The 25623-nt window shown below is 42.3% G+C and overlaps 2 protein-coding genes across 2 annotated transcripts; one reads left to right on the top strand and one right to left on the bottom strand.

Annotated features, from left to right (window-relative positions):
• The first annotated feature begins 355 nt into the window (after nt 1-355).
• Nucleotides 356-8967, top strand: LOC134503151 (myelin-associated glycoprotein-like). Its single transcript, XM_063311803.1, has 8 exons — nt 356-527; nt 887-1258; nt 2247-2540; nt 3368-3640; nt 5545-5835; nt 6539-6638; nt 7248-7422; nt 8609-8967. The coding sequence occupies exons 1-8, from the start codon at nt 485-487 to the stop codon at nt 8750-8752; spliced, it is 1692 nt and encodes a 563-aa protein (XP_063167873.1). The 5' UTR covers nt 356-484; the 3' UTR covers nt 8753-8967.
• Nucleotides 8968-9411: 444 nt separating this feature from the next.
• LOC134503368 (hepcidin-like) lies at nt 9412-13732 on the bottom strand. Its single transcript, XM_063312156.1, has 3 exons — nt 13543-13732; nt 11304-11366; nt 9412-9715 (listed from the first exon to the last, which is right to left on the bottom strand). Exons 1-3 carry the CDS (start codon nt 13618-13620, stop codon nt 9611-9613), a joined length of 246 nt encoding a protein of 81 aa, XP_063168226.1. The 5' UTR covers nt 13621-13732; the 3' UTR covers nt 9412-9610.
• Nucleotides 13733-25623: the final 11891 nt, after the last annotated feature.

Below are 25623 nucleotides of genomic sequence, written 5' to 3'. Positions count from 1 at the left end.
TGCCACATGTTTGAGCAACAAAAATGAAAGGAGGCCTTGAAGGCTGGGTTTTTTTTAATGGCAGAGATCATGGAGGCTTTCGACATTCTTGAGGTGGCAGAAATCCAACAGGCAAAGCTTCTTCCACCCTACCCCATGCTCCCTAAGTGCAGAGTTAGTCCTTCTGGTGGTGGTTCAAGCCTCACAAGCTATAAGATTTTCAGCCAAAAGGATTTTGTTTTTCATCTAGAATGTCCTTGAGAATACATAGAAAGCATTTTTTCTCAGTATTTGGCCATGATTCATGCTTTGACTACCAACCTAAAAGAATCATCTACTAAAGTCTCAATTTTGCTTTCTGGTTCATCTCCTTCAGCTTTTCAGCTTTTCAGTTTTTCCACTGGAGAGTTTGGTTGTATATGACAGAGAAGACCAGAAGAAGGAGATCCTGTTCCCCAAATCTTGAAGCATTCTCAAGGTTGCAACCCAAAAGAGCCTTTGCAACATGAAACCCTCCAGCGAATATCTCCCTCTGACATTTATCCTTGGTAAGTTCTGTAATAAGGCATCAGGACAAAGTTCACTTTTGGACTGGCTGCTGGGGAACATAACTGGCCATCATGTTTAGGTCCTGCTTTAAGGATTGTGTAAGTAATGAATTGGCTGCTGTGTCAACAGAATGGTGGACTAAATAGACATTTGATTTTTTCCAGTAGGATGCTTCCTTTGCTGCATATTCCATTTTCCCCAACCTGACTAGAATCATAAGAACTGAAGTCCATCACAATTGGTTCCCTTCAGATGATGAGGGCTGTTCTTCAGGGGCCATGGGGCAACCTGACCCATATCTTAGCTCCAATTGAAATCCCTCTCCTTTTTTACCTCCCCATCCCAACTTTTTCTCCAGTTCTCTTTGACTGTCCTGTCTCTGCAACCTGGAGTTCTACCCTGCCCAGCTCCATCCAAGCCCTAAGAGGGTCCTGTGTGGTCATCCCATGTTCCTTCACCTTCCCAGATTCATGGGACAGCAAATTCAATGTGGCTTGGTACCAGTATCATTCCTGGAGCTACCCGGAAATCTACAACAGCAAAACGCCAAGCGAAGTTCTACCAGCATACCAGGGACGAACAGAAGTGGTAGGAGATCTGGAAAAAGGCAACTGTACCCTCAGCATCAATCCAGTACGGATGGAGGATGCCATGAGATATTATGTCTGGATCAATCCTGACTCAGTCTGGCATCGATTCCATGACATCACGGTCCAGGTGGAGGTAACAGGTCAGCATGTCTTTGTGTCAAGACCTCCTCTGTGGATGGAAATGTTTTCCTAAAATTAGGTTAGGATATTCCATAAATAGCTGGATTTTGTCCCTATTAATTTGAGGAGCTAGTATAAGCTGCAGCCAGAAGGACTTTTGCACAAGTTCAACCTATGTGCCAGTTGCTTCTGTTCCTGGATCAAGAGACACTCCTCATGGTCATGAAGGTGGCTGTTGCAATTTGCTGTATATGAAGCTGCCTTTGAAGACCATTCAAAGGCTACAGCTGATCCAGAACATGGCAGCACAAGCAATGATGGCCGAGCCTTGCTATTCCCATATAACATCCCTGCTACTTGAGCTGTACTGGTTGCCAGTTGGCTTCCAGGTGTGATTGAAGGTGATGGTTATTACCTATGAAGCCCTACATGGCATAAGGGTTAGCTGTTTGAGGGACCACCTGTCTTCTGTAACATCTGACCATCCTTTGTGCTCTGACGGAGTTGGCTTGCTTTGGGTCCCATCAATTAAGCAGTGTTGTCTAGCAGGACTAAACTACATTTAGCTAGTTGGCTTTAAAGTAGTGTTTTTCTTCTTCTCCCAACACCATATTTGCTATGCATCTACATGAATCTACAATCTAGCATACTTCAGTCACAAAGTGGATGCTGGTGTGGTCAGGAGAGAAGCTACCAGCTCCTATTATCCATGTTAAGTTGCTGCAATTACACTTCACCCCTCCCTTTCATTGCTGCAACTGCCATCCATAGTTATTTTGGCAGAGATTGCACATCTGAAGGTTATTTTAAATTGCAAGTAACTGTAAATAATATCTATCCCCTGAACTGTTTTTATGTATTTCACTTTTTTTTAAAGGGTACTAAAACGAACAGAAAAATTAGCCAAATTTTCAACAGCAAAGCTTCTCTTCATAGCTGTTCTGGCTGAACGATAAGTGTCCCCACTTGTCCCACAACTCATTTGCTCTCTTTTGATGGCTTTTGCAGATGTTCCTAATCAGCTGGAGCTGAGAAATCTGGGACTAGTGATGGAAGGCGATCCCACCCAGGTGTCTTGTTCAGTCCTGCACACCTGTCCTTTGTCTCCACCTGTCCTCACCTGGAATCTAGAGGAAGGCAAGGCCGTCACAACCCAAGAACATTTGGCAGGGGGATCCTGGCGGACAGAATCAAGTTTCCACTACATCCCTTCCCACAAGGACCATGGCAGATACCTTCAATGCACTGCAGCTTTTCCAAACATGCAGCAGATCCACAGCAGGATCAACTTGAATGTTCAGTGTGAGTGTCCAAGCCCAGGAGTGAAATGGCACCCAAACTGGTCTGTTTTATTCTGGAATAACTGTGATGCTCATGAATTTGCAGGGTTTATTTCCCAGAAGCTTGAAAGCTTTGGTAGGAGTGGGGAATTCAAGAGTTTGGAGTGTGGAATATTAATGGGACCCATGCCAATGCTGTTGATTGGTTCTAACATCTGCTAGGTTTGTCTTGGGAAGGAACAAAGCACTAATGGGCAGCATCGAGTATAGTATAACATTGGGGAGGGTTTGGGAGATGTCTGCATCTTGTTTTCTCCTGTCCTCCAGGGTTTTCTGCTTCCAACTCAGTTCCTTCTTTCCAAAGTTTCAAGGAGATTGGCTCCTCACGTTGATTGAAAGGGGGAGAAAAATCTCCCTTTGGTGTCTTGGTTGGAGAAGGTTCTTATTTCTTGTGAAGAAGCCCATCCCTCCCCTCCAGAACACAGTTAAGGGAAGATTTAAAGGCTGCTCCCCAATGCTTTCAACCCCTTAATGGGCTTTTGCAAAGGCTCCACTGTTATCTGCATGCTCCTGATTGATTCAGCAGGATATGGGGTAGAGCTGGCAGAGCAACTGGTCGTATCCCAGATGTTTCTGAACTACAACTCCCAACCACCCCCTTTATTGTCCACACCAGCTGCAGGTGCTGGGAGTTGAAGTTCAACAACGTTTGGAGTGTGACACCTGTATAGACACTGAAATCTATTTTTGATATGGGGGCAGGGAAGGAGATGAGAAAGAAGGCAATGTTTGGAGGTACAATGAGCACAACTTATACAAACCTCCTTGCATCCTGGTTTTCTCTGTCAGATCCTCCCAAAAATGCAACCATCTTGATCATTGGGAATCAAAGGCTAAAAGAAGGAGACAATGTCACTCTGCGATGTGAGAGCCATGGAAACCCACCACCCATCGGCTACCACTGGTTCTTTGGGCCACACAAGGCACCGCTGAAGGTCACAGGCAGTGGCCCAGAGGTGAAGCTGAAGGACATCCGGAGAGATTTGGAGCCATACCACTGTGTTGCAGAAAATGATGTTGGCATGGGGGAGGACTCGCCACCTACTTACCTCAGTGTGGAGTGTGAGAGGACAATTTAATGATTTCTCTGCTAGGGCTTTTCTGTTTCTGATCTAATCCCTTTTGAGAGCTTAAAAATGTTGATAATTCAAGCTCACTTAGTTGGGTTGTCTGGTGGAGTGGTACCTCTTCATCCAAGCTGTTTCCTATGCCTTTATCCTTTATGCTCAGATACTCACTAGCACAGTGTTTCTCAACCTTGGCGACTTGAAGATCTGTGGACTTCAAGTCAAAGTCTACAGATCTTCAAGTCACCAAGGCTGAGAAACACTGCACTAGCAGATGCTGTTGCTGCCCTTGCTTGTCCATGCTCAGGAAAGCTTTGCTGCATTTTCTGCCAGCACAGTCCAGGCATTTAAACCCTCAAAAACGAAGATCTTTGAGCAGTTGCTGAACCCCCAACCAACATTCCCTACCCCTAATGTGGATGGCTGGATCTGCTGGGAATTGGAGGTCACCAACATCTGGAGACCATAAGCGATTTGCCTATGAAGTAATACATACTTTGGTCCTGATGACTTTTAACCCTGGTCTGAGGACTGCCGAGTATTTGTGCTTTGAAGAGCTTTGAGCTGTTTGATTCAGCTCTTTGAAAAGCTGTTGAATCTGCTGTTTCAGGAGGTGACATGGCAGAGTTCTGTGCTGTGAAAAGCATCCCTTAATCAGGTGGATGCTTTTCACAGCAACAAGCCAAGCTGGTTTTTATTTGGGTTTTGCTGGTTTATTTGGGTTTTGCCAGTTTTTATTTGGTTTTTGCTGGTCCACTTACTAAATCTGGGGTGCAAAACTGCAGATGACCACTAGATGGGAACAAAAAGAGACAGCAAACTCTACCTCTTTGCTGCCATCTAGTGGTCATGTAGGTATTTGCAGCCCAGATCTGGTAAACCTAAACCCTATTAAAAGTTTCTGCATAGATTTTGGGCTTGAAGAGGGCCCATATTTCACTTTTTTTTTCTTCCTGTCTTTTTCTCTTATTCCCTTAGTAGTGGTAGAAGGGGATAAGGAGAGCGCAGTGTTGCAGCATCGTGGCTTAAGCCTTGCACTTTTGGGACATGCATGAAACATGACAACATATGTAAAAAAGGGGGGGGGCTTGTGCTGTGAGACTGTTTTTGTAGTCTGATCCCTTGTGCCCTCCTACAGACACTGCTGCTCCGTGCTAAGTTAGGCTCTATTCTTTGAGCTAATCAGATCCAACACTGCTTCCTTTTTTTGAGATTGGCCAAGATTGGCTTGGTGCTGCCATCTACTGTGGCAAGGGGCAATGTGGCTTTATGTAAAAGCAGGAGAATTATGTGCATGTTTAACCATGCTGGAGTGGTGTATACTCTGTACCAAGCTAACCCCATATTTAACTTTTAGTGTAAAAAAATAGTAGATGCCTAGCACATCCAGGGAATATATGTGAAGGAAGTGCTAGGTGCAGAGATACTGAGGAGTTCACTGGAAAAGTATTTCACAGGCTGCTAAGCTAGTTTCTCACACATTTTTAATTGACAGTTTGTTTTGCATCCATGATTAATGAATGCTCAGAGTGTTAGGTATGAAAGCTTTGCAAACCCACCCTTTGGCACAGACATGCCATGGCAGAACATCGCATACATACCTGGTGTCCGTCCCAGGGACCACTGCATGTTTTCCCTTGTAAATATTTACATTTACCCTTAATAAGGTTAGTTCTGATCAAACTGGTTTTAGTGCCTATTTTGTGGTGATTCCGCAAGGACAGCATGGTTTTGTTGTGTCCAAGAGCACACTCTGCTGGGCAATTTGGGGAAACCACCACAACAAAGGGCAGCCTGGGATTGTTTGGAGCAACGGCTCAAATGCAGGTGACAACATCACCAGCCTAGCCTGATGCTTTCTCCTTTCTTTGCAACAAATCCCTCTATTTTTTTTTAAAGATAAGCCAGTGATTTGGCCTGAAAGCAACTGTACTATCTCAGGAACTGGAGAGACTGTAACCTGCTACTGTGTGGCAGAGGGAAACCCCACCCCAAGAATTGAATGGCATCTTCCAAACCACACCTTTCCTGGAGATTTCAACAGGTCCGAGGTGCAGGCAGACTTGAACTCTTGGGAACCAACCATCATTGGCATCCTGAGGGGGCTCAGATCTAACTTCACCCACATCTCCTGCAAGGCCACCAATCAGCATGGGACCAGCCAAATCACATTGCCCACCTTCAAGGCAGGTAAGACTAAGGCAAGTTAAGTCAGTGATATCTGTAGAGATGGACTGGAAAGCAATGGGCAACGGTTTCCTTACTGTTGGGCTGTACGGACATATAAATGAAGAGCCTGGGTAGTATAGTGCTAGGGTGCTGGACTAGGAGAAGTGAGAGCCAGATTCAAGTCCCCTCAGCCACGGAAGATGCCTGAGTGACTTTGGGCCGGTCCCTCTCTCTCGGCCCAAGAGGCAGCGTAGTGTAATGGTGAAGGTGCTGGACTGGCACCAGAAGATCCTAAATCCTAGTACTTAGTCCCAGCTGCCTAGGTAATTTTGGCTCAGGTATGGTCCCAAAGGAGGAGGGAATGCTATGCATGCTGCCTTGAGCTCTCGGGGGAAAGGCAGACTATAAATCTAATAAAGGCATCAATGAAATAGAGACATGGCCTTTCTGAAAGAATGACTAGTTCCATGTTTGTCATGCTGGCTTAGCAAAAGAGTCATAGTTGACTTCACAAGGGCTGGAGGATCTATGTAATTACTCAGGGATGCCACGTGGTAGTGCTGGTGGTGCTGGTGCCTCTGCCAGCAGGCCTGCAGCCCAACGGTTGAAGCATGGATATGCACTCATGTGGAAAGGTTTGCAAGCAGAATTTCTGGCTGTTTAAGGTATGTCTGGCCCAAATTGCCTGTTGACCACTTCCTTGCCAGTGTCTCTCTTTTTACAGGGAACGTCCCCCTTTGGCTCATTGGATTTGGGGGAATTATTGCAGGCCTCGTCCTCTTTGCCTCGCTGGGAATTCTGATTTACAAAGTGACAGTGAGCTGGTAAGAAGTACAAGGGATCAATCAGATCCAACTACAGCCGCACAGCTCTAAGAGTGTGTCCTCACTAGCGTTATCCAACCATTGTCATACCAAAACAACAGTAAAGGGAGCTGGCTGTATGTCCCATCAGTTCAAAGCTGCCTGCAGGAGCCAATGCTTTCATCAAATTGGCAAAAGTTGTGTCGTCCTGTGGCACCACTAGCTCCACACCATCGTAAAGCAAGCTTCTCCCCTTTCATATGTGTGTGTGATGTCATGACACATGTACAGAAGGGACAGTGCTTGCCCTACAATACTGATTTCATAATTTGCCTCACCCTGACTTGACCCCCTTGAGGATGCCTTTGGGCTCGGTGATGCTTTGAAGATGCTATAATTCACTAATGGGGAAACAGCCTCAATCAGAACTGGTTTTGATTTATCTAGCTTATGTCTTCAAATATTTTAAGATGGTTTCCCAAAAGTTTCCCAATCTTTTCACTGGCCCTTGATCCTGTAGTTTTACTACTGATACCCTCAGGAATGTTTTGCCTGCCAACCTCTGCATATTTTGCTAGATGTTTTTATTTTGGTAATTTCCTTCTTTTATGATATTTATTTGGCCAGCAGGAAAAAGAAGAGACAAGGAGCGGAAGAGAAGGAGGAAGAGGAAAATCCCAGGATACATGGAAACGGAGAGCAGATAATTTACCTTAACACAGAAAAGCCATCTAAAGACAACAAGGAGGAGCAACTCAGCATGTGCAGCAAACCCAATGTTCAAGGAAGCCAAGCTGCTGACAATGTATGAAGCAATCTTGGGGCAATCAAGAATAGCAGTTGTCCCCAACCCAAATGCCATCCAGATATGTGGACCTTCAAGTCCCAGAACCCTAAAACAGCATAGCCAGTGATGAATGATGCCTTGAATTGTAGTTCAGTAATGTCTGCAGGGATTCAGGTTACCAACTCTTGGTGAATTGATCCAGTGGTTCCCATCCTTTTCCTTCAAGTAGACCAGTGTTTTTCAAACTTGGCAATGTTAAGATGTGTGGACTTCAACTTGCAGAATTCCCCAGCCAGCATATTACACCAACATCAAAATGCAGAATTCCCCAGCCAGCATATTACACCAACATCTGGGATTAGCAGCCCAGTGCCCATAGGCATGATGGTGCACATGACCTCCTAGATGATATTTGCAAGAACCTAAAACTAGATCAAAAGTATGCCAATGGTCTAAATTAGCCTTTCACATCCTTTTGACCCTGGAGAAACCCTTGAAATATTTTTCAGGCCTTGGGGAACCCCGGCACATTCAGGCTCAAATATGGGCCAGAAGTTACACAATTATTATATTCATTTCATGTGAAGGCCTGTATATATGCATTAACAGTGTTCTTAAACTAAAAATAAAGAGTGAAACGTACCTCTTTAATGTGAAGTTGCCTGGATTTGAAATATTTTTTTAAAATAAATTGTGATTTCCCAGGGAACCCCTAATGACCTTCCATGGAACCCTAGGGTTCCATGGAACCCTGGTTGAGAAACTCTGGTCTAAAGAGATGTGAGAGATTTGTTAATTTGACAATATGTCACCCAAATCTTTTTTTTTTTTTTTTTGGCATCTACATCATGAACCATTTCTAGTATTCCCACAAATGATGGGTTCGAACTATTAGGTTTTACAGCTAAATTGTACTGTAATAATGTCAGCTAGTCCCTCTTCTGTAGGAGTCTGGTACAAGCAGGAATGATGCAAAAATGAGGGAAGTTTTGCATCATGTCACAACATCATGATGCAAACCTTGACCTTTTGTACTTGGGTCCAAGTCAAATGGTTTACATCGTGAGAATACTTCATCATTTGCCATCATTCCCCCTGCAGAGCTTTCAAGGTAGTGTAAAGCCTTTACTACATAAAGATTAACTATTTTTATTAAGTTGTTTGAACTCAAATCCTTCCTCTTGTTTCTTCTGCATTTTTAAAGGAATTAAGCACCAGCAAGGCCTATGAGCATATGGAGATGGCAGAAGATTATGAGAATGTATCAACAGAAAAGACCACTGGATATTACGGGATAAGCGACTGGCAGTTTCCCTGTGGCACTGATCAATTCTACTCCAGCATCTGATCCAACATGAGCATGGTCAAAAGATCTTGAGGTCTCCTGTGTAACAAGTGCTTACATCTCCAGCTGGCTTGATGCTCTCAGTTATGGTGGAAAATAATAATGCAGGTAGTCCTAGATTAACAATAGTAATTGGGACCGGCAAATCTGTCACTAACCAATGTGGTCATAAAGCGTAATGTCATGTGACCACGCTAACTTACAACAGCAGTTGTGGCAGTTCCAGTTGCCGTTAAGTGAATCCCACAAGTTGCAGCATCCCAAAGTGATGATTGCCATTTGCGACCTCCTACCAGCTTCCCCATTGACTTTGCTTGTCAGAAACCGGCAGTGAAGATTGCAAATGGCGATCTCGTGACTGTGGGATGCTATGAACGTTGTAATTGCGAGCCGGTTCCAAGTGCCCCAGTCATGATCATGTGACTGTGGGGATGCTGCAACTGTGAGGAATGGTCGTAATGCCCCTGGTTCAGCGCTGTCGTAACTTCAAATGATCGCTGAACGAGGACTACCTGTAAGCTGTTGTGCCAGCCATGCTGAAGAAAGATTCAACTGCAAAGTTAACCAGTTTCTGTATATATGATAATAGGCCCCCTTGTCTTTAGCCTTAGGCAGGAAAATATCATACAGAGGTAGGGATCACAAATCCATAACAGCACATATGAGGTAAAAATATGTTTAATTCCAAAGAACTGACAAGAACATCAAGCAGACAAAAACACCCAAATATTGTCAAACTAATAAATAAGGAGAATGTGTCAGGAGACCTGGAGGCCAATGTGAGGAGGTTGGGGGGTCAATGCTACAAGGAGAGGGGCAGCTCCATAAAAGAGTTGCCATCCATCAAGGCCTTTGTCCTCTTCATGTCCGACAGCAGTAGCCATAACCCTTATTTCCACAACAGTCCCAGCAGTATCTGCAGAGAGCAAAGTGGCTGACGTGACGCTTGGGTCTTGATAGCAATGCCTGTGGGGACAAATAAAAAGTGTTTACTCAATGTGTATGCACACGTCTGTAATTCAAAAGGAGGACTTACAACAGGACCAGAACACAACATACATAGAACATGGCACTAGCTACTAGTAGTTGTGGCAACGGCTGCCAATTTGGATGGTTTGAATGGAAGATGAGGCCATCGATGGTGTCTAGTCCTAATGGCTGTCTACTAACTCCTGAAACAGGCCTTCAACGCAACAGGCGGTCCTTGACTTACCACCACAATTGGGACCGGAACTTCTGTTGCTAAGCAAGCTGGTAGTTAAGTGAGTCACACCTAATTTTATGACCTTTTTTGCTGCAGTCATTAAGCAAATCACCACGGTCATTAAGTGAATCACATGGTTGTTAAGCAAATCTGGCTTCCCCCATTGACTTTGCTTGTTGGAAGCTGGCTGGGAAGGTCGCAAATGGTGATCATGTGACCCCAGGACATTGCAACTGTCGTAAATACATGCCGGTTACCAAACCTTTGAATTTTGATCACATGACTGCAAGGATGCTGCGATGGCCATAAGTGCGAGGACCAGTTGTAAGTCACTTTTTTCAGTGCCATTGTAACTTTGAATGGTTGCTAAATGAATGGTTGTTAAGTTAAGGACTATCTGTAGTTGCTGGGAAATGACAGTGGAAGAGGACCATCACCCTTCAGGCCAGACTTGTGAGCTTCAGAAACGCATCTAGTTGACAACTGTGTGTCACAGAATGCTGGAGCAGAAGGGCCAATATCCTGATCCCGCAGGGTTTATTTTTTCATTATATAGATTTTGATGGCCTGCCCATTGACGTGTGACTCTTGTACTTGTTCTTAAAGTGAAGTTTTTTGAAATGTGATTTCATGACCAAAATAAAAACAGCAAAGCAGTCAACTGGTTGTGATCACAGCTTGGTCTGGTTGAGGTTAAGTCCTGTTTGAAGGCATCTATGTACAGGGGATTCTGGGAGCTGTAAACTAACACCTCAGTCGGATGGAGAAGGAGGATATGGGATTTGTAATACAGGACATCTGGAGGGCATGAGGTTAGGATAGTTTCACAAAGCTACATCTGGTAGAATCAATGACTGGAATTGGGGAGGCCATAATCTGACACAGCATACAGCCGATTCTGGTATTCCAGGGCAAAGAGGACTTGAAAGAAATTGAATGGACTTTTCTAAGGAAGGTTGCCACCAGTGTGCTTTTGAAATTCCTAGTATATCACTCTGAGTGCCTAGATCACTGTTTCTCAACTTTGGCAACTTTAAGATGTGTGGCTGGCTGGGGAATTCTGGGAGTAGGTCCACACATCTTAAAGTTGCCAGGGTTGAGAAACACTGGCCTAGATAAAGATCTTACTATTTAATGCATTTTTTTTAAAAAAAAGATCTACAATTGGGAAAGAGACCGAAAGAAAGGTAGAACAGGAGAAGCTGCCACTGACAGACATCTTCCTGCAAGTGCAAAATTCAGATGGCAAGACTGCAAGCTGGTACTCTAAATAAATTGCACATCTTCACCATACTGCCTGCTGGCCTATGCACTGGAGTATTACAAGCAGCACTCAGACACTGATCTCACCTGTAGTCCAGTGGTTCCTGTTTTGTAGGTATCCAAACTGGCCAAGTCTTTCTGGATATCTCTCTGCAAAGAGGAGGAAAGATATTTCTTTCAGGGCTTCTATTTTTAACGGGGAAAAAATACTTCAAAAATAGCCTTTGGTCACCATGTTCACAGAACATCCTAGACTAGACTGGAGTTGGCTAGCTTGTGGTTCAGCTTGTTGTGGGAAACCCAGCCACCGTCTTTAGGTTATGAACTTAAGAGTTGTTTGTTTGGAGTCTGGACATTGCATGTCATGTGATGCTTTGTTAAGCTGAGTTGAGGATAAGCAAGGTGTGTGAATTCAGCTTTCTACACAATAAGTGCCCAACTCTTAAAGGTAGGGAGCTGGATTATTTTTCTCTCAAGGGCCACACTCTCCCAGAAGAATTTGCATTAGCAATGGGACAGGGTCAGAACAGGAAGGAAAGAAGGAAGGAGGAAGGAAGGAAGGAGGAAGGAAAGGAAGGAAAGGAAGGAAGGAAGGTCCTCCCTCCCTCCATCTCTTTGTCTCTCTCTTTTCTTGATCTCCTGAGAAATGGGTACATCACTGGCAAGCAGTCTGAAGGATTTTGGAATTAACCTGCAGATTGCTCAGCCTTGATCTGAAAGCATAAACGTATTTTTGTTTTACTTGCACTGCACAGGACCCCAAGGAATTAGTCATGCTGAGATTTTCAAAGGAAAGAGAGATAAAATGCAGGACTGCCATGTCACCAGACATGCTTGGCATCAACACCGCATTTTAAATAATTTTTTTGTGTGGTTCTAGCCGTGCTGGGAACATATGAGAAAGAAGCAAGGCCGATGCCAGGACTAGTGCTATTGGATGTGAACATGGTGGTCCCACTCCAACTTTAGTGCCCATGCTGTCGGTGCCTCTCTCTTCTCGTGAGTGGGAACCAGAACAAGGAGAAGATGACTAGGTTAGGCCCAGCAGAAGAGAAAGGGAGCAGCTTTGGGGAACAAATATCACAGCTCTTCTCCCCTTGCAATCTCATCTCTTTGGACGTTTTTCTACACTGAATTGCTGTTGGCAGGTACAGAATGGAAGCCACAAAGTCACACCCTATCATCATCCTACTATACAGTTTGGTCACACAGACCTGCCAGACATTTGTCTTGCCCACAGAGGAACCTCTATTAAGGCTAGTTTCCTTGTCTAGATAGGGCAGCAGGATAGTAAAAACAATACAGAAATGGACAGTCCTCCTCGCTTTCTTCTCCTTCTCATTAACTCATCAGAAAGAGTTAACAATGCATTTGTGGTTCCCTGCAACAATTAAGGAGGTTTAGCCCTTCCTCTCTCCGCTGCCACTTCCTTTGCCCACCTCCAAAACAGGAGAAAACTTGTATCCTCTAATCTGTCTTTCAGCTATCCTGATTTTCATTGCATCTGGTGCTTTATAACAACACAGTGTAGTTCTACTCGGAGTTTTCTTCAGGAATCTCCTCCAACATTTTGCTGTCACCTCTGCAACCAAAGGTCATCAAGCACCCTCCATCCAGTTGTCTCTTTATATACTTTTACATATTCATTTGTCTCCTGCCTTTTTTTTCTGAGAACTTAGAGCACCACATGTGAAAGGTGGTGTCTTCCTTCTGAGATGGCTCCCAAATCATCTGGTGAGCTCCACAACCAGGTAGGGTCTTAAAATCAACTTTCCCCAGTTCTGGTCCAATATTTTAACCCCCAAACTCCATTAGCAGTCACTAGGAACAGCTGTATTTTCATCTATCACTCTCCGCTACATGTAGTGGTCCTGCAACAAATTTCCTGTCCTGCTTTTGAAAAGCTCAGCGAGATCCAAAGTCTATTAATTATGAGACAGCTGAGACATATGAACCTCCTGACTTTGACAACACGGTCTTCTCTCCAGCAACCTGAATCTTCCTGGCTTCCTTCAAATGCTAGAGGAAGACCTCTGGAAAGATTGCTTTCCATGAGTTTTCTCAGACCAGGAAACAAGGATTGCCAGCAGGACTACAGAAGGATGGAAAGATGGAGAAAAGTGGAGAACCAGAGAACAAAGCTTCATTTGCCATTCTGTGATCATTAAAGAAGCTCAAGGACCTGACTGGAAGAAAATAAATCTACAGAAATAGTGAAGCACCTGAAGAACAAGGAAGGACAACAGCAGCTACTTTGGCAGAGAAAGAAAACATTCAAGAAATTGGAGGGCAAATTTAAGCATAGTATTAATAATTTTGTTCTTACCTGAATTGTGAAGGCACAGAGGTTTCTGGTGGCAGCACTAAGTAAAATGAAGAGCATGCAGATAATTTGAAGTTTCATCTTTCTTTCTTGAGCGGGCCCGTGTCCTTAGATTTTTTTTTAAAGCTGTCTTGTTCGTTCTCTCTCTGGGATAAACCAAGATTGTCTTGTAGGCAAGTGAACACAAGAGCAACTTTTAAAGGCCACAGAATCCCGCCCCTAGTTGGATCAGCCAATGCTCTGTGTTCCAAGAAAGTCCACACTTGGGAGAGATAATCACTAGCAAACAGGTCAATAGAACTTATCACGTTTGATCAGAAGCTCGTATCTCTCAGACATACGGAAAATTAGCCAAATTTCCCAACTGATGTAACATCCCATCATCAGCTACGTCCACATGTGCAAAGAACGGAATAGACCAAGGCTGGTGTCAAGAAGCAGGGGTATTACACTTTAGTACATTCTTTCCCAGCATTTAATCTTTAATCCTTTCTGGGATTTTCCCAACCATTGCAGTAGATTTACTGTACTTTTCTCAACTGAGATTTAAAAATAGAACTGTCAAATCAGCGCAAGTCCACAATAAGGAAATAAAGACTTGAAACAAGCCATTCGTCCACTGAGGTTTGCACCATTTCTTCTGCCTGTCAGCAAAGCAGACTTGAAGAACTCCTGAAGAAACAAATCTGGTAACATCAGCAGAGAAAGCGATGATGTCCCAACTTTCAAGAGTGCTTGGAAATGTTTGAAAACTGAGATCCAGACCTGGTCTTGAAGTTTGTGCTTCCACAGATTCTAAGCCAACCTGATTTCAATAGTAAATCAGAACATGTCAGGTTTTATAGGAGATCTACTAGAGTTGGGTGAAGTCAGATGCAATTATTTAAATATGGATTGATTAGGCAATGAATTAACTGATCTTAAAAGAAGAGCATCACATTCGTTATTTACATAAAATGTTGTAGATACAGACCATTTTATTCGTTGCAGAAACTACAATCCTAAAAAAAGAGTAATAGACATACAGCTGGGCTTTTCGGAGTGGGAGGAAAGGAAGAGCTTTACGAAGGAGGAATTCCCTAAAAGTACCATTAAAACAAGTAAAACACAACACTGAAATAAAGAGTTGGTTAACACATGAAGCGTGAAACCTCACGTTCTGTTTAATCCATGAGTAAATCCATGGTGTTAAAGCTTCTAATTCATGCTGCTTCACAATGAAAGCTGCTTTTGCAGTATCTTTTCTTGTGGCTGCATTGTGTGTCCCAGGGAGTTAAAATGTTCACACTGATTTGGGGATATTGTCATTTTTGGTCTTAGAGTTATGTCCATTTACAGTATTCCTCTCTCTAGAGATGAGCCATTTTGCCCAAATTCGGAGAAGTGTCTTAGTGGATAGCCAAGGAATTGGATCAGATTTAGATATACATCAGAATATACTTAATTAAATAATTGAAAAAAGCTTAGTGATGATGAACTTAAATTTCATCATCCCCATAGGTCTATGTATAGGTCTATGCAATTCCACATTTTCTTGGGAGTAAGTGCTGTTGAATGCAGTGGGTTTTAGTTCTGAGTAACAATATGGAAATTTGTACTGTATAATTTCTAGCCCATTATTTAATTTATTTTATGAATTACATTTTGAAAATTAGTGGTTTCTTCTCTGGAGATCATGAAAAACTTCAGTAAACCTTTATTTACTTACTAGGTAACAATGAAAGTTGAATGGATGAGCTATTACTTACGCAAGCATTCGTAATACATTTTGATCAGACTAGGGAAAATTAGGGAAGATCTAATTTTCCCTAGCCTGGACTTTTTTACAAGTACTGTTACTATTGTAAACCCCATTCTTTTCAATGGATGTATTTGTATGACTAAATCTAGAACGGACACACTTTCCAGAATCCCTAGATAGATGATGGATGGATGGATGGATAGAGATAGATGATAGAGAGAGAGAGAGAGAGTTTGCATAGTAAAGCAGAACTTGAACACCCAGTTCCCTTTTCCACATGGTAACCGTTTTTGAAATTGCAATGCATTGAAAAGACAAATAATTCCTTATGAAGTCTCTGACCCATTCAGCAACAAATCCATGTGAAAGGTACAACCTTAAGAGCATACTGAAATTTTAAATCCAAGTATTGGGCATGCATGCATAGATAAAAAGAAAATAACTGAAGATTGAAATTAAAATAAAGGGGAAAGTAGTCAGTTAATACAACATTTAATGTACTTTTATAGATCTCTGAAGCAAAAAAGAGAAATGTAGAAGCTCTATTGCAGTTTGAAAGTAATCTGTAATACTGCACAATTGTGACAATTGTGTAAAAAAACCATTTATTTATTTATCAAACTTTATCACCACCCATCTCCCTCCCAAGGAGGGACTCTGGGCAGTTTACAATAAAAAATGAAATTAAAATCAATTTACAAATTAAAATCATTTACAAAAAGGATGGTTAATTAATATAAAAGTGAATATAGCTACGAAGTGTGGCGCTTGGTTTGAGGGTACAGTCATTTTCCTAACCTTGTAAGCACTTGGTGGGGCTGATTTCTGAGAAGATGTCCAGAGCACTGAATTGTATGACAGGGAAAACCAACAACTTTTACACTGTGCAAACTGAGTTAAGGTTGGTGACCATCACTTTATGATATGAACTGAAATATGGATTGTGAATATTTCCCTGGAATAGGCTTATTTGCTGACCTTAGCAGAATCTTGGATTAGATTGCTGGTTCTTTAATATCTGTTCTAAAATATACTGTGTTTGGAATGGAGCAAACAACCCTTTTCCCCTACAAATACTACACTATTTAATTTTGTAACGTCTTTTTAAATTGAAAATTAGTCTCCCATATCTGAATTAGTTTTGTTTGTGTTTCTGGTTTTTTTTTTGTTTGTAATGTATTATAAAATGTAAAGTAACAAAAAGGAGAAAAAGATTATATATATATATATATATAAAACTTTATTTTCTATTTTCTAATATATTTATATCTATATTCTCTATTTACATTGTAATTTATGTCTTTTATGGTTTTAATTGTCAATGTTATTATAAACTGCACAGAGTCCCCCTTTTGGGGGGAGATGGGTGGTGATAGAAATCTGAAAAACAAACAAACAAACAAACAAATAAATAATATTGCATCATCATAATACTGCCATTTTTTTGTTTTTTTGTTTAAAAAGCAAATAAAATACAGGAAAACCAAAAAAATAAAGAAAAAAGTCTATATCATTACTAAGAATCGTTATATGTATGCTTTTACAATATTTTAACACTCGTTTAATTTCTTCCCAACTTAATCCCTTCCTTCTATAGTTTTCTTAAATAAAATGAAAACGATTAAATATTGGATTCTGGAAACTGTTCCAACTCTCTTCTTTTTATTCCTAATTATTTCTGTAGTCTAGGATATCTGAATGTAAACATGATTTTTAAACAAGATTTTAAAGATTTTTCACTGTTTTATATATGCCCGACCCAAAGCTAATCAACATGTTTTTCTTTTTTAAAATATGGCATAAAGTTTAAAAAGATTGTTGACTTCCCTTTCGTGTTCCAAGGAATTATCAGGAACTGATCACTGACGGTACACAGTTAGTTTCTGAAAAAAAATTTGGTGTCAGAAAGTAGATACGGCTTGAATGATCTCAGTCAATTGTGCTGTGCAAAGAGAATCGGGCAATTGCTAAAACAAGATTAAGACAATAAAATCTCATTGAGATTTAATGGTACTAATTAAAGGTTTAGTGTTAAAGCCCTTTAATAGTAAATAAAATGTAAATTCAAAACCCCAAAGAACCAGATGCTTATTTATAGTTCTGGAAGAAACTATTACATATAACATACAATGTTCCCAAGCCTTTCACACAAAAATCCCCTTAGTTATCCTTCACCCACAATACGTTTGATTTTAGAAGTAGAGAAATTTTGTTGTTAAAAATGAGGGTCAAAAATTTGTATCAAATCTCCCAGTAGATCCTAGTATATTTTTTACCATTAAAAAAAAACAAACTCCTTTATTTCTGCATTCTCTTAAACCTTCCATCTACCTTTCCAATATATTAGGATGATGCCATTTTGGCTATATCAACATCTTCATCCAAAAATGAGGTATTGATAGTATATAAGACAGGAACTCATTGGATACACAATGACGGTGTGTGTAGGCATTCAGTATGAGCTACAAAGATGTACAGTATGTACAAATGTACAGTATGGCATGACATTGTTGTGTAAATAACATGAATTATGTCAACTGCATGATTATGTCATGACATAAGAGATGCTACTTCCTTCTTCCCTCCAACCTTACAGAGATGCTGTGTTCAACCAATATGTTTTGCTATGAATTACTTCAGTATTAAATCAGCCACAACTGGCTGGATTTACAGAGCATATGGATTTTAATGTGTTATGGTGATTACACTGCTGAACTAAGTCCTGGAATAGTCGGACTAAAATTCACCCTTTGCTATGGAAGTTCACTAGGTGACTTTTCGCCCAAGAGGCTACCCCTACACATTTTACCTTGCAGGGTGGATATAGGAAGAAATTGAAGAAGTGGATGCTCTATATGCCACTCTGAGTGTCTGGACAGAAGGTGGGAGATACACACAGACACACAGACACACACACACTGTATATCAAAAGAACCACCACCACATTCTTAACCATCAACCATACTTTACAAATTATGGTTGGGTTCACATGTCTGCTAAGCAAGGAACCCATATTTTGCTTGCATGAACCTAGCTAGTGTGCATATTATGGGGAAAACCTTTTCCTGATCTCTGAGTGATGCAAGAAGCCCCCTTTCCAGGCAGAGAGCAGTTGTCTTCTGCTAACAAGATTTTCCCCTTTCGGAGAATCTATTTGCTCAGAGCTCCAAGCAAATCTGTTTGTTTGCTGTTTCTCCATTCTGCTTGCATCCCTGATGGGATCTGGCTGGCTTCCAGCAAACCCATGGCTCCTCTCTGGCGGCCAAGCACAGACCCACAGGCGCCAGGCAGGACACCTTTCCTTCCATGCACTCTGTCCAGGATCAGCGACCTTGGATGCATCAATTCCAGGCAGCTCTCTCCTCTGAGGACAAGCCAGTCTGATTCCAATCTCCTAGATGATGGGACCAGTTCCATCTCTGAATGTGCCCATTCTTTATTGATTTATCATTGATTTATTGCAAAGTCTGTCTCTATCCCTGATTGTCAGAAATAAAACAATTCATTACTATAAAAATTCTGGAATCCAACATCCAAAGTTCTAAATACATTAGAAGGACAAAAAAATCATCTAAACTAACAACCAGCCAAACCTACATAAGCCTCAACACCGAGTAGGGGAGGGAGGAAAACTGCCTTTTCCTTTTAACTTCTTCCTAAAAATATGGAGGGATCTTCTAATTAAAAATATGGGGACACCCTAAAAATATGAGAATTGAGTCTAGCCAAGTCTCTGAAAGCAAGAAGTCCATAATGATGGAGGCAGACAGAGATCTATCTCAAAGCTCTCACCATTTATGGGGAAGGGGCTCCAGAGCATTGTCTCTTGGCTTAAATGGTGTATGCCACAGCCACAAGAGGTATCTGTACATGCCACACAAAGTGCGGGTGTGGTGAGGCTTTAAGAGGAGACCTCAATGTGCAAAGGCCTTGCTGCAGTTCAACAACCCACTGTTTCCAGCTTCTAGCTCAGTGTTTCTCAAACTTGGCAACTTTAAGATGTGTAGACTTCAACTCCCAGAATTCCCCAGCCACTATGGGGAGTTCTGGGAATTGAAGTCCACGCAACTTAAAGTTGCCAAGGTTGAGAAACCCTGTTCTAGCTTGTGTGCATCTATGAAGGTGAAGGTCCTTGCAGTTCAATTTTTTTTAATGCCAAAAAAGAGTAGATGCCCAGCTAAGATGTCAGAAATACTCATTTTCAGAAGGTCTGAACAGGGTCGAGCAATTAAGCAAGGAAGACACATGTGAACAAAGAATATAATGTCTGTAAACACAGGATAATATTTTGCCTATCAGCCTCCAGTAGAAATGGGAGAAGTAAATATAAACACATTCTCTGTACCAGGAGTGGCAACCTTTATTACTATATTATTATTATTATTATTATTATTATTATTATTATTATTATTATTATTATTATTATTATTATTGAGGACCACATTCCCTCAGAGATAACAAGTCGGGATGAATGGTGGGTGGATTTAAGTAAACAATGGATGGGACTAGAGCCAAAAATGAATAGGAACATCCTCGGGCTGTGTTCACACAACACACACAGAACAGTTGCAAACCTATCAGCCACATTTGCCCAATGTGCTAAGCTAGGTTACCTTTTTGTCACATTGCACAGGTTGTGCGAATTCAGTCTGTATAGTAATTTATATCCAGGTTGTGTAAACATAGCAAATAACTCCTTGAAACTCATTTTTGACATTGTTGGTGTCTTCTTTCTTTTCCAAGCAGGATGTTGTAGGAAGGGACACTGTTGGCTCTTACTGCAAGTTGGAACAGATTGCTTCCACATGAGCCTTGAAATTAAAGCTGGCATGTCATCCACTTTTGTTGTATTTTAAGGGTAAATGTGAGGATTGGGTTTGCACAAGACAGGAGTTGGTTGGCTTGTGACTTATTTTATTTATTTATTCAATTAATAATTAATGACTTAGTTGCCAAACAATTAATTTAATAATTCCTGTAAGCCAGCAGTTCCCAACCTTTTTGGCACCAGGGACCGGTTTCGTGGAAGACAATTTTTCCATGGGCCGGGGGGGGGGCGGGTTGGGGGGGTTGGGGGATGGTTTCAGGATGATTCAAGCGCTTCCTCTTTTTCCTGACCTTTTATTCTTTTTTCTTTGCGCCGTTTGGAGATAGCAGCCAATGGGCTTGCTTTCTCTGACAGGAGGCGGAGCTCAGGCGGTAATGCGAGCGATGGGGAGAGGCTGTAAACACTCAGGCTGTAAATTTGCTCACTCACCTCCTGCTGTGCGGCCCAGTTCCTAACAGGCCACTGACTGGTACAGGTCTGTGGCCCGGGGGTTGGGGACCCCTGCTTTAAGCTATTTCTAGTCTGCTTTTCTACAGAAAAAGAAACTCCAATGTGACTGACAATTTTTTTTTTTAAAAGCTTAAAATAATGTAGTGCATATATTTAAAACAGGAGATCAAAAGGTAAAGCAAATAAAGAAAATCAACCACCACTGTAGGTCAATCTAGCAAAAGCAATTTAAAAATAGATAGATAGATAGATAGATAGATAGATAGATAGATAGATAGATAGATAGATAGATAAATGGCTTTCGATTTTTATATGAAAATGATGAGTTGGTGCTAGATGACCTTCAGGAGGTGGTCAAATAATAGGGCCTGGCTTGAGGGAGAAACAGGTCTTCAATAAATCCACTGATGTTGGCCTAAATATTTTTGCGAGAGCCAGTTCGGTGTAGTGGTGAAGGCACCAGGCTAGAAATCGGGAGACCGGGAGTTTTAGTCCTGCCTTAGGCACAAAGCCAGCTGGATGACCTTGAGCCAGTCACCTTCTCTCAGCCCTAGGAAGGAGGCAATGGCAAACCACTTCTGAAAAATCTGCCAAGAAAACTGCAGGGACTTGGGACTTGTCCTGGTAGTCTCCAAAAATCAGACACAATCAAACAGATTAAATTTATTTATTTGTTGTAGGCCAGAAGAGTTATGCTGGAATGGAATCTGTACCAGCCATTCCAATAAACATGTTTTATGGAAAGGCATATGCTTTTGTGAGCTGCAGCTCCTTCTATCAAATGCCTTTAAATAGAATTTGTTCATTGGAAAGGAGGCTAGCAGGCTCCTCCAGATTTTTTTTAACCATCACAGACTAACATGGCTCTCCTCCTACAAAGTAAGGATCACATATAGCTGTAATCGAAATTATTCAACCCCCATTGCAAATCAGGTTGTCAAAATGTACAGACTTTCAGCTGTTTGCAATGAACAAATCAAACAAAAGCAATTGAAATAGCTCAACACAACGAATGCTTCAAGTGGTGTCCCCAAATTCAACTGAAAATGCAACTTATAATGACTTCTCCAGTCTCAAAATTATTCAACCCCTTCATGGCAAACACCTTCAGTACTTAGTACAGCACCCTTTTGCTGTTATGACCTGCTGCAAATGAGATGCATAGCCAGACACCAGCTTCTGGCAGCATTCCTGAGGAATCTTAGCCCATTCCTCATGAGCAATGGCCTCCAGTTCAGTAATATTCTTCGGTTTGCATGCTGCAACCTCCTTCTTCAAATCCCACCAGAGATTTTCTATGGGGTTCAGGTCAGGTGACTGTGATGGCCACTGTAGAATCTTCCAGGACTTCTGCATCCAAGCCTTAGTGGAATTTGAGGTATGCTTGGGATCATTGTCCTGTTGGAAGGTCCAATGACGCCCAAGCTTCAGCTTCCTCACAGACGGCATGACGTTTTCTCCTAGGATTTCCTGATTACTTGCCATCCACAAGCTGCAGGTTTCCATCTTGCCATCCGCACGCTGCAGGCTTCCAGTGCCAGAGGACGCAAAGCAGCCCCAGAGCATCACCGAGCCACCACCGTGCTTAACTGTAGGCAGAGTGTTCTTTTCAGCGCATGCTTCATTCTTCTTCCTCCAGACATACCGCTGATCCATCAGGCCGAAAAGTTCCAATTTTGTTTCATCGCTCCACAGAACAGAATGCCAAAACTTCTGTGGCTTATTTATATGATTTTTTTAGCGTATTGGAGCTGACTTTTCTTGTGCTTTTGGGTCAGTAGTGGTGTCCGTCTTGGAGTTCTGGCATGGGAACCTTCTGTGTTTAGTACCCGCCTTACTGGGCTCACTGAAACCTCAGTGCCTGTTGCCACCAAGTCTTGCTGCAGGTCTTCTGCAGTCACTCAAGGGGTTCTCTCCACCTGCCTTCTCAGAAATCTGGTTGCAACCGTTGACAGCTTCCTTTTTCTGCCCCATCCAGGCAGTGTCACCACTGTTCCTTTAACTTTGAACTTGCGAACTATGCTTCCAGTGGTGTCTCTAGGAACATTCAGTGCCTTCGCTTTTTGTATCCTGTTCCTTGTTTGTGAAGGGCGATGATCTCTTCTCTTACCTTTTTGGACCATCCTTTTGACTTAGCCATACTGTATTTCTAACATGCAGTCAAACGTGACACTCAACAAACCCCTAGCCAGTTCAGGTATTTCATGTGTTCCAGCTCAAGCACACCTGGTGCAACTATTGAAGGCCTTGATTAGTTGCATCAGGTGTGCTTGAGACAGCACCTGTTTTGCATACTGTTATGTGTGCTGTTGTGATGGATGCTATTCAGGGGGCTGAATAATTTTGAGACTGGACAAGTCATTGTAAGTTGCATTTTCAGTTGAATTTGGGGACACCACTTGAAGCATTCGTTGTGTTGAGCTATTTCAATTGCTTTTGTTTGATTTGTTCATGGCAAACACCTGAAAGTCTGTACATTTTGACAATCAACCTGATTTGCAATGGAGATTGAATAATTTCGATCACAACTGTAGATCATCCCATTCCAGACCAAACAATCATCATGAAAAACTTGGATTGTGCCCTAGGTGAACTGGTAACCAAGCCAGGCAAAGTAAGGATGGGGGCATGTATATTTCTTTTAGAGCTTGTCAAGTCCATAATCATCACATTTTGGCCCAACTCCAGCTTCCAAAGGTAGTCCAAGGGTAGCTTCTGAAGTCTGTGTTACAACTATCCAAAGGGAAGGGACAAGGATCCAGATCAGACTGGCTGGGTCTGTATGCTTTGGAAAGGACCATGGTTCAAAAACCTGTCCAAGGAATGCTTCTCCAGCTAAGAGGGACATCCATGGACAAGAAGGAATTGGCAGGGTTGGACTGGGGAAGAAAGCACCAAGGTTCTCCAAGGAACAGGAGACTTAAATCAGCAGTGGTAACAAGGAGATAAAACTGCCCAAAGAAGAGGGACACTTTATCTGAATTACATCCAACCTTTTGTTCCAAACACCAAGCTGTCCCCAGCCCAGTAAATGAACCCCTCATATCTACTCATCCCGTTCAATTAAGGTAATAAGGCCTCACACACACACATACAATGTGACAGGACCACAACTCCCAGAATGCCTTGCTAAGCTGGCCAGTGGTTGGGCATTCTGGGAGCCATGACCCCAACAGATCCGGAGGATGTCAGATTGCTTTTTAGCTTTCCCAAATGCAGTCATTCCTTTCTCCACTGGCTTTAGTTGCTGATTTTTGCACATTAAAGTTTTCATATTGGTACCATCTTCTGCCTCTCCCCATATTTGTGGGTAGCATTTAATGCACCACGATCTGCAAGAAACCCCAAGGTTGTAGTGCAATCTGTGTAACAGCATCCAAGCAACCAAAATCCAAGTTGTCAACTCAAATCATTCTGACGAGCAACTGTTTCTTCTTTCTTTTTCCCCATTTTGGAAAAGCACGGGTCTTACTGCAGGATGACACGCACATCTTCTTGACCTGCATTCCTAGATCCTACAAGAATCTCTTTTGGTCCCAAATACAGGTCAGAGGACACAATACTGTGGTGCTCCATCCACAAACAAACCAGCAAAGTTTGCAACATCACCTTCTTTGACCTCTTGGTGTCTCTCTCCCCGCCTCTCTCGTCCCCTCCCCAGTTGGGGGCACAGTTAGGGACAGCCAAGATTACAGATTACAGGTGGCGCCGAGCAAAAAAATGGACAGGCGACAGGCAGGCTGGCCAAGGTGCTTGCAAGTGCCACCGTTCATTTAGGCAACTGGTACCACTGTGTCCTTGGCAGGATGGGGGTGAGACAGGCATTGTCGCCTTGTGGTCAGAGCAGCTCAAGGACACCCTTACTACAGACAAAACACAACGCTGACACACACACACACACACACCCTCCCTCCCAATTCTGTCTGTACCATGAGTGCACGTGTCAGGAACTTCATGCAGTATGTTTTCTTAAAGAAGGCACAAAACATTCTTTTGCAAGTGATCAAGGAAAGCAATGTTCACAGGCATGTGGTAATATAGCACACTTCAGGATGGAGGAAACCTGGTATCTCCAGATGCAATTCTTACGGACCTTTGCTGTGAGCAACCTGTAAGCTCCTGTATGTGAAAAAGACCTTGAGACAGGACAAAGAAGATTCTGCCTAGGGAACGGTCAGATAAGAGAGGGCATAGCCCACAGCTGGATAGCGGGTGGAGCAAGAGGCTCAGAAGGGGCCCTCCCTTGTTTCTTGGGGGTAAAGGAGACGGCAGGAGAATTGTACTTTCAGACTTGCAAGATGCTGTTAATGTAGCCTTACAATAAAGTAGAATTAGCTCATCTGGTCGTGTTTCCTGCCTGGTCTACCTGGGCAGGCTGACAGCTCCAACCCCACAAGGCTGGCTGGGGAATTCTGGGAGTTGAAGTCCACACATCTTAAAATTGCTAAGGTTGAGAAGCCCTACTCTAGAGTCATCCAACCATGGTTGTGCCAAAATAAGAAAGACAAGGCCGTACAACACTTCAAAGATGGTTGGGTGATGCTATGAAGCTGCAGTAAGTCACTGGTAGGGAAAAGTTCTAAGTCTGCCAACGTTTGGAAAATTCCTTAGGTTTTTTTTTTTTTTAATTGCCCCTTCACATTTCTCTTCCTCTTTTTGGCATCCCCTTTTTCTCCCTCACTCCACAATTTAATGTCTTCATAAGGACTTTTAAAATGAGTCGAGGACACACATACTGCATAGGCTATCTAACTGAGATCCCACCTCTAGCACCAGATCTCCACCCTCATAACCAACCTCAGGAAATGCTGAACCACAAAATGATCCGATAACAGCATTTTTTCTGTGCAGGTTTTTTTCCTTCTTTTTTATATATAAACAGAATTATTTCCTACTTTGCAACAAACTCTGCAAGCCAACTCATTAATCTTTTTTTTTAATATATATATTTATATATACCATATGCTTTTTTTTCCTGCTTGATTTAACTTGGTTTTTCCTCCTCATATTCACGGGGATGCGGACAGGATCAAACAGTACAAATCGTGACCACAAATCCGGTTGC

Source organism: Candoia aspera, chromosome 10 (genome assembly GCF_035149785.1).
Source record: "Candoia aspera isolate rCanAsp1 chromosome 10, rCanAsp1.hap2, whole genome shotgun sequence".
Classification (NCBI taxonomy): Eukaryota; Metazoa; Chordata; class Lepidosauria; order Squamata; family Boidae; genus Candoia; species Candoia aspera.
This window is presented reverse-complemented; position numbering and strand designations above follow the sequence as displayed.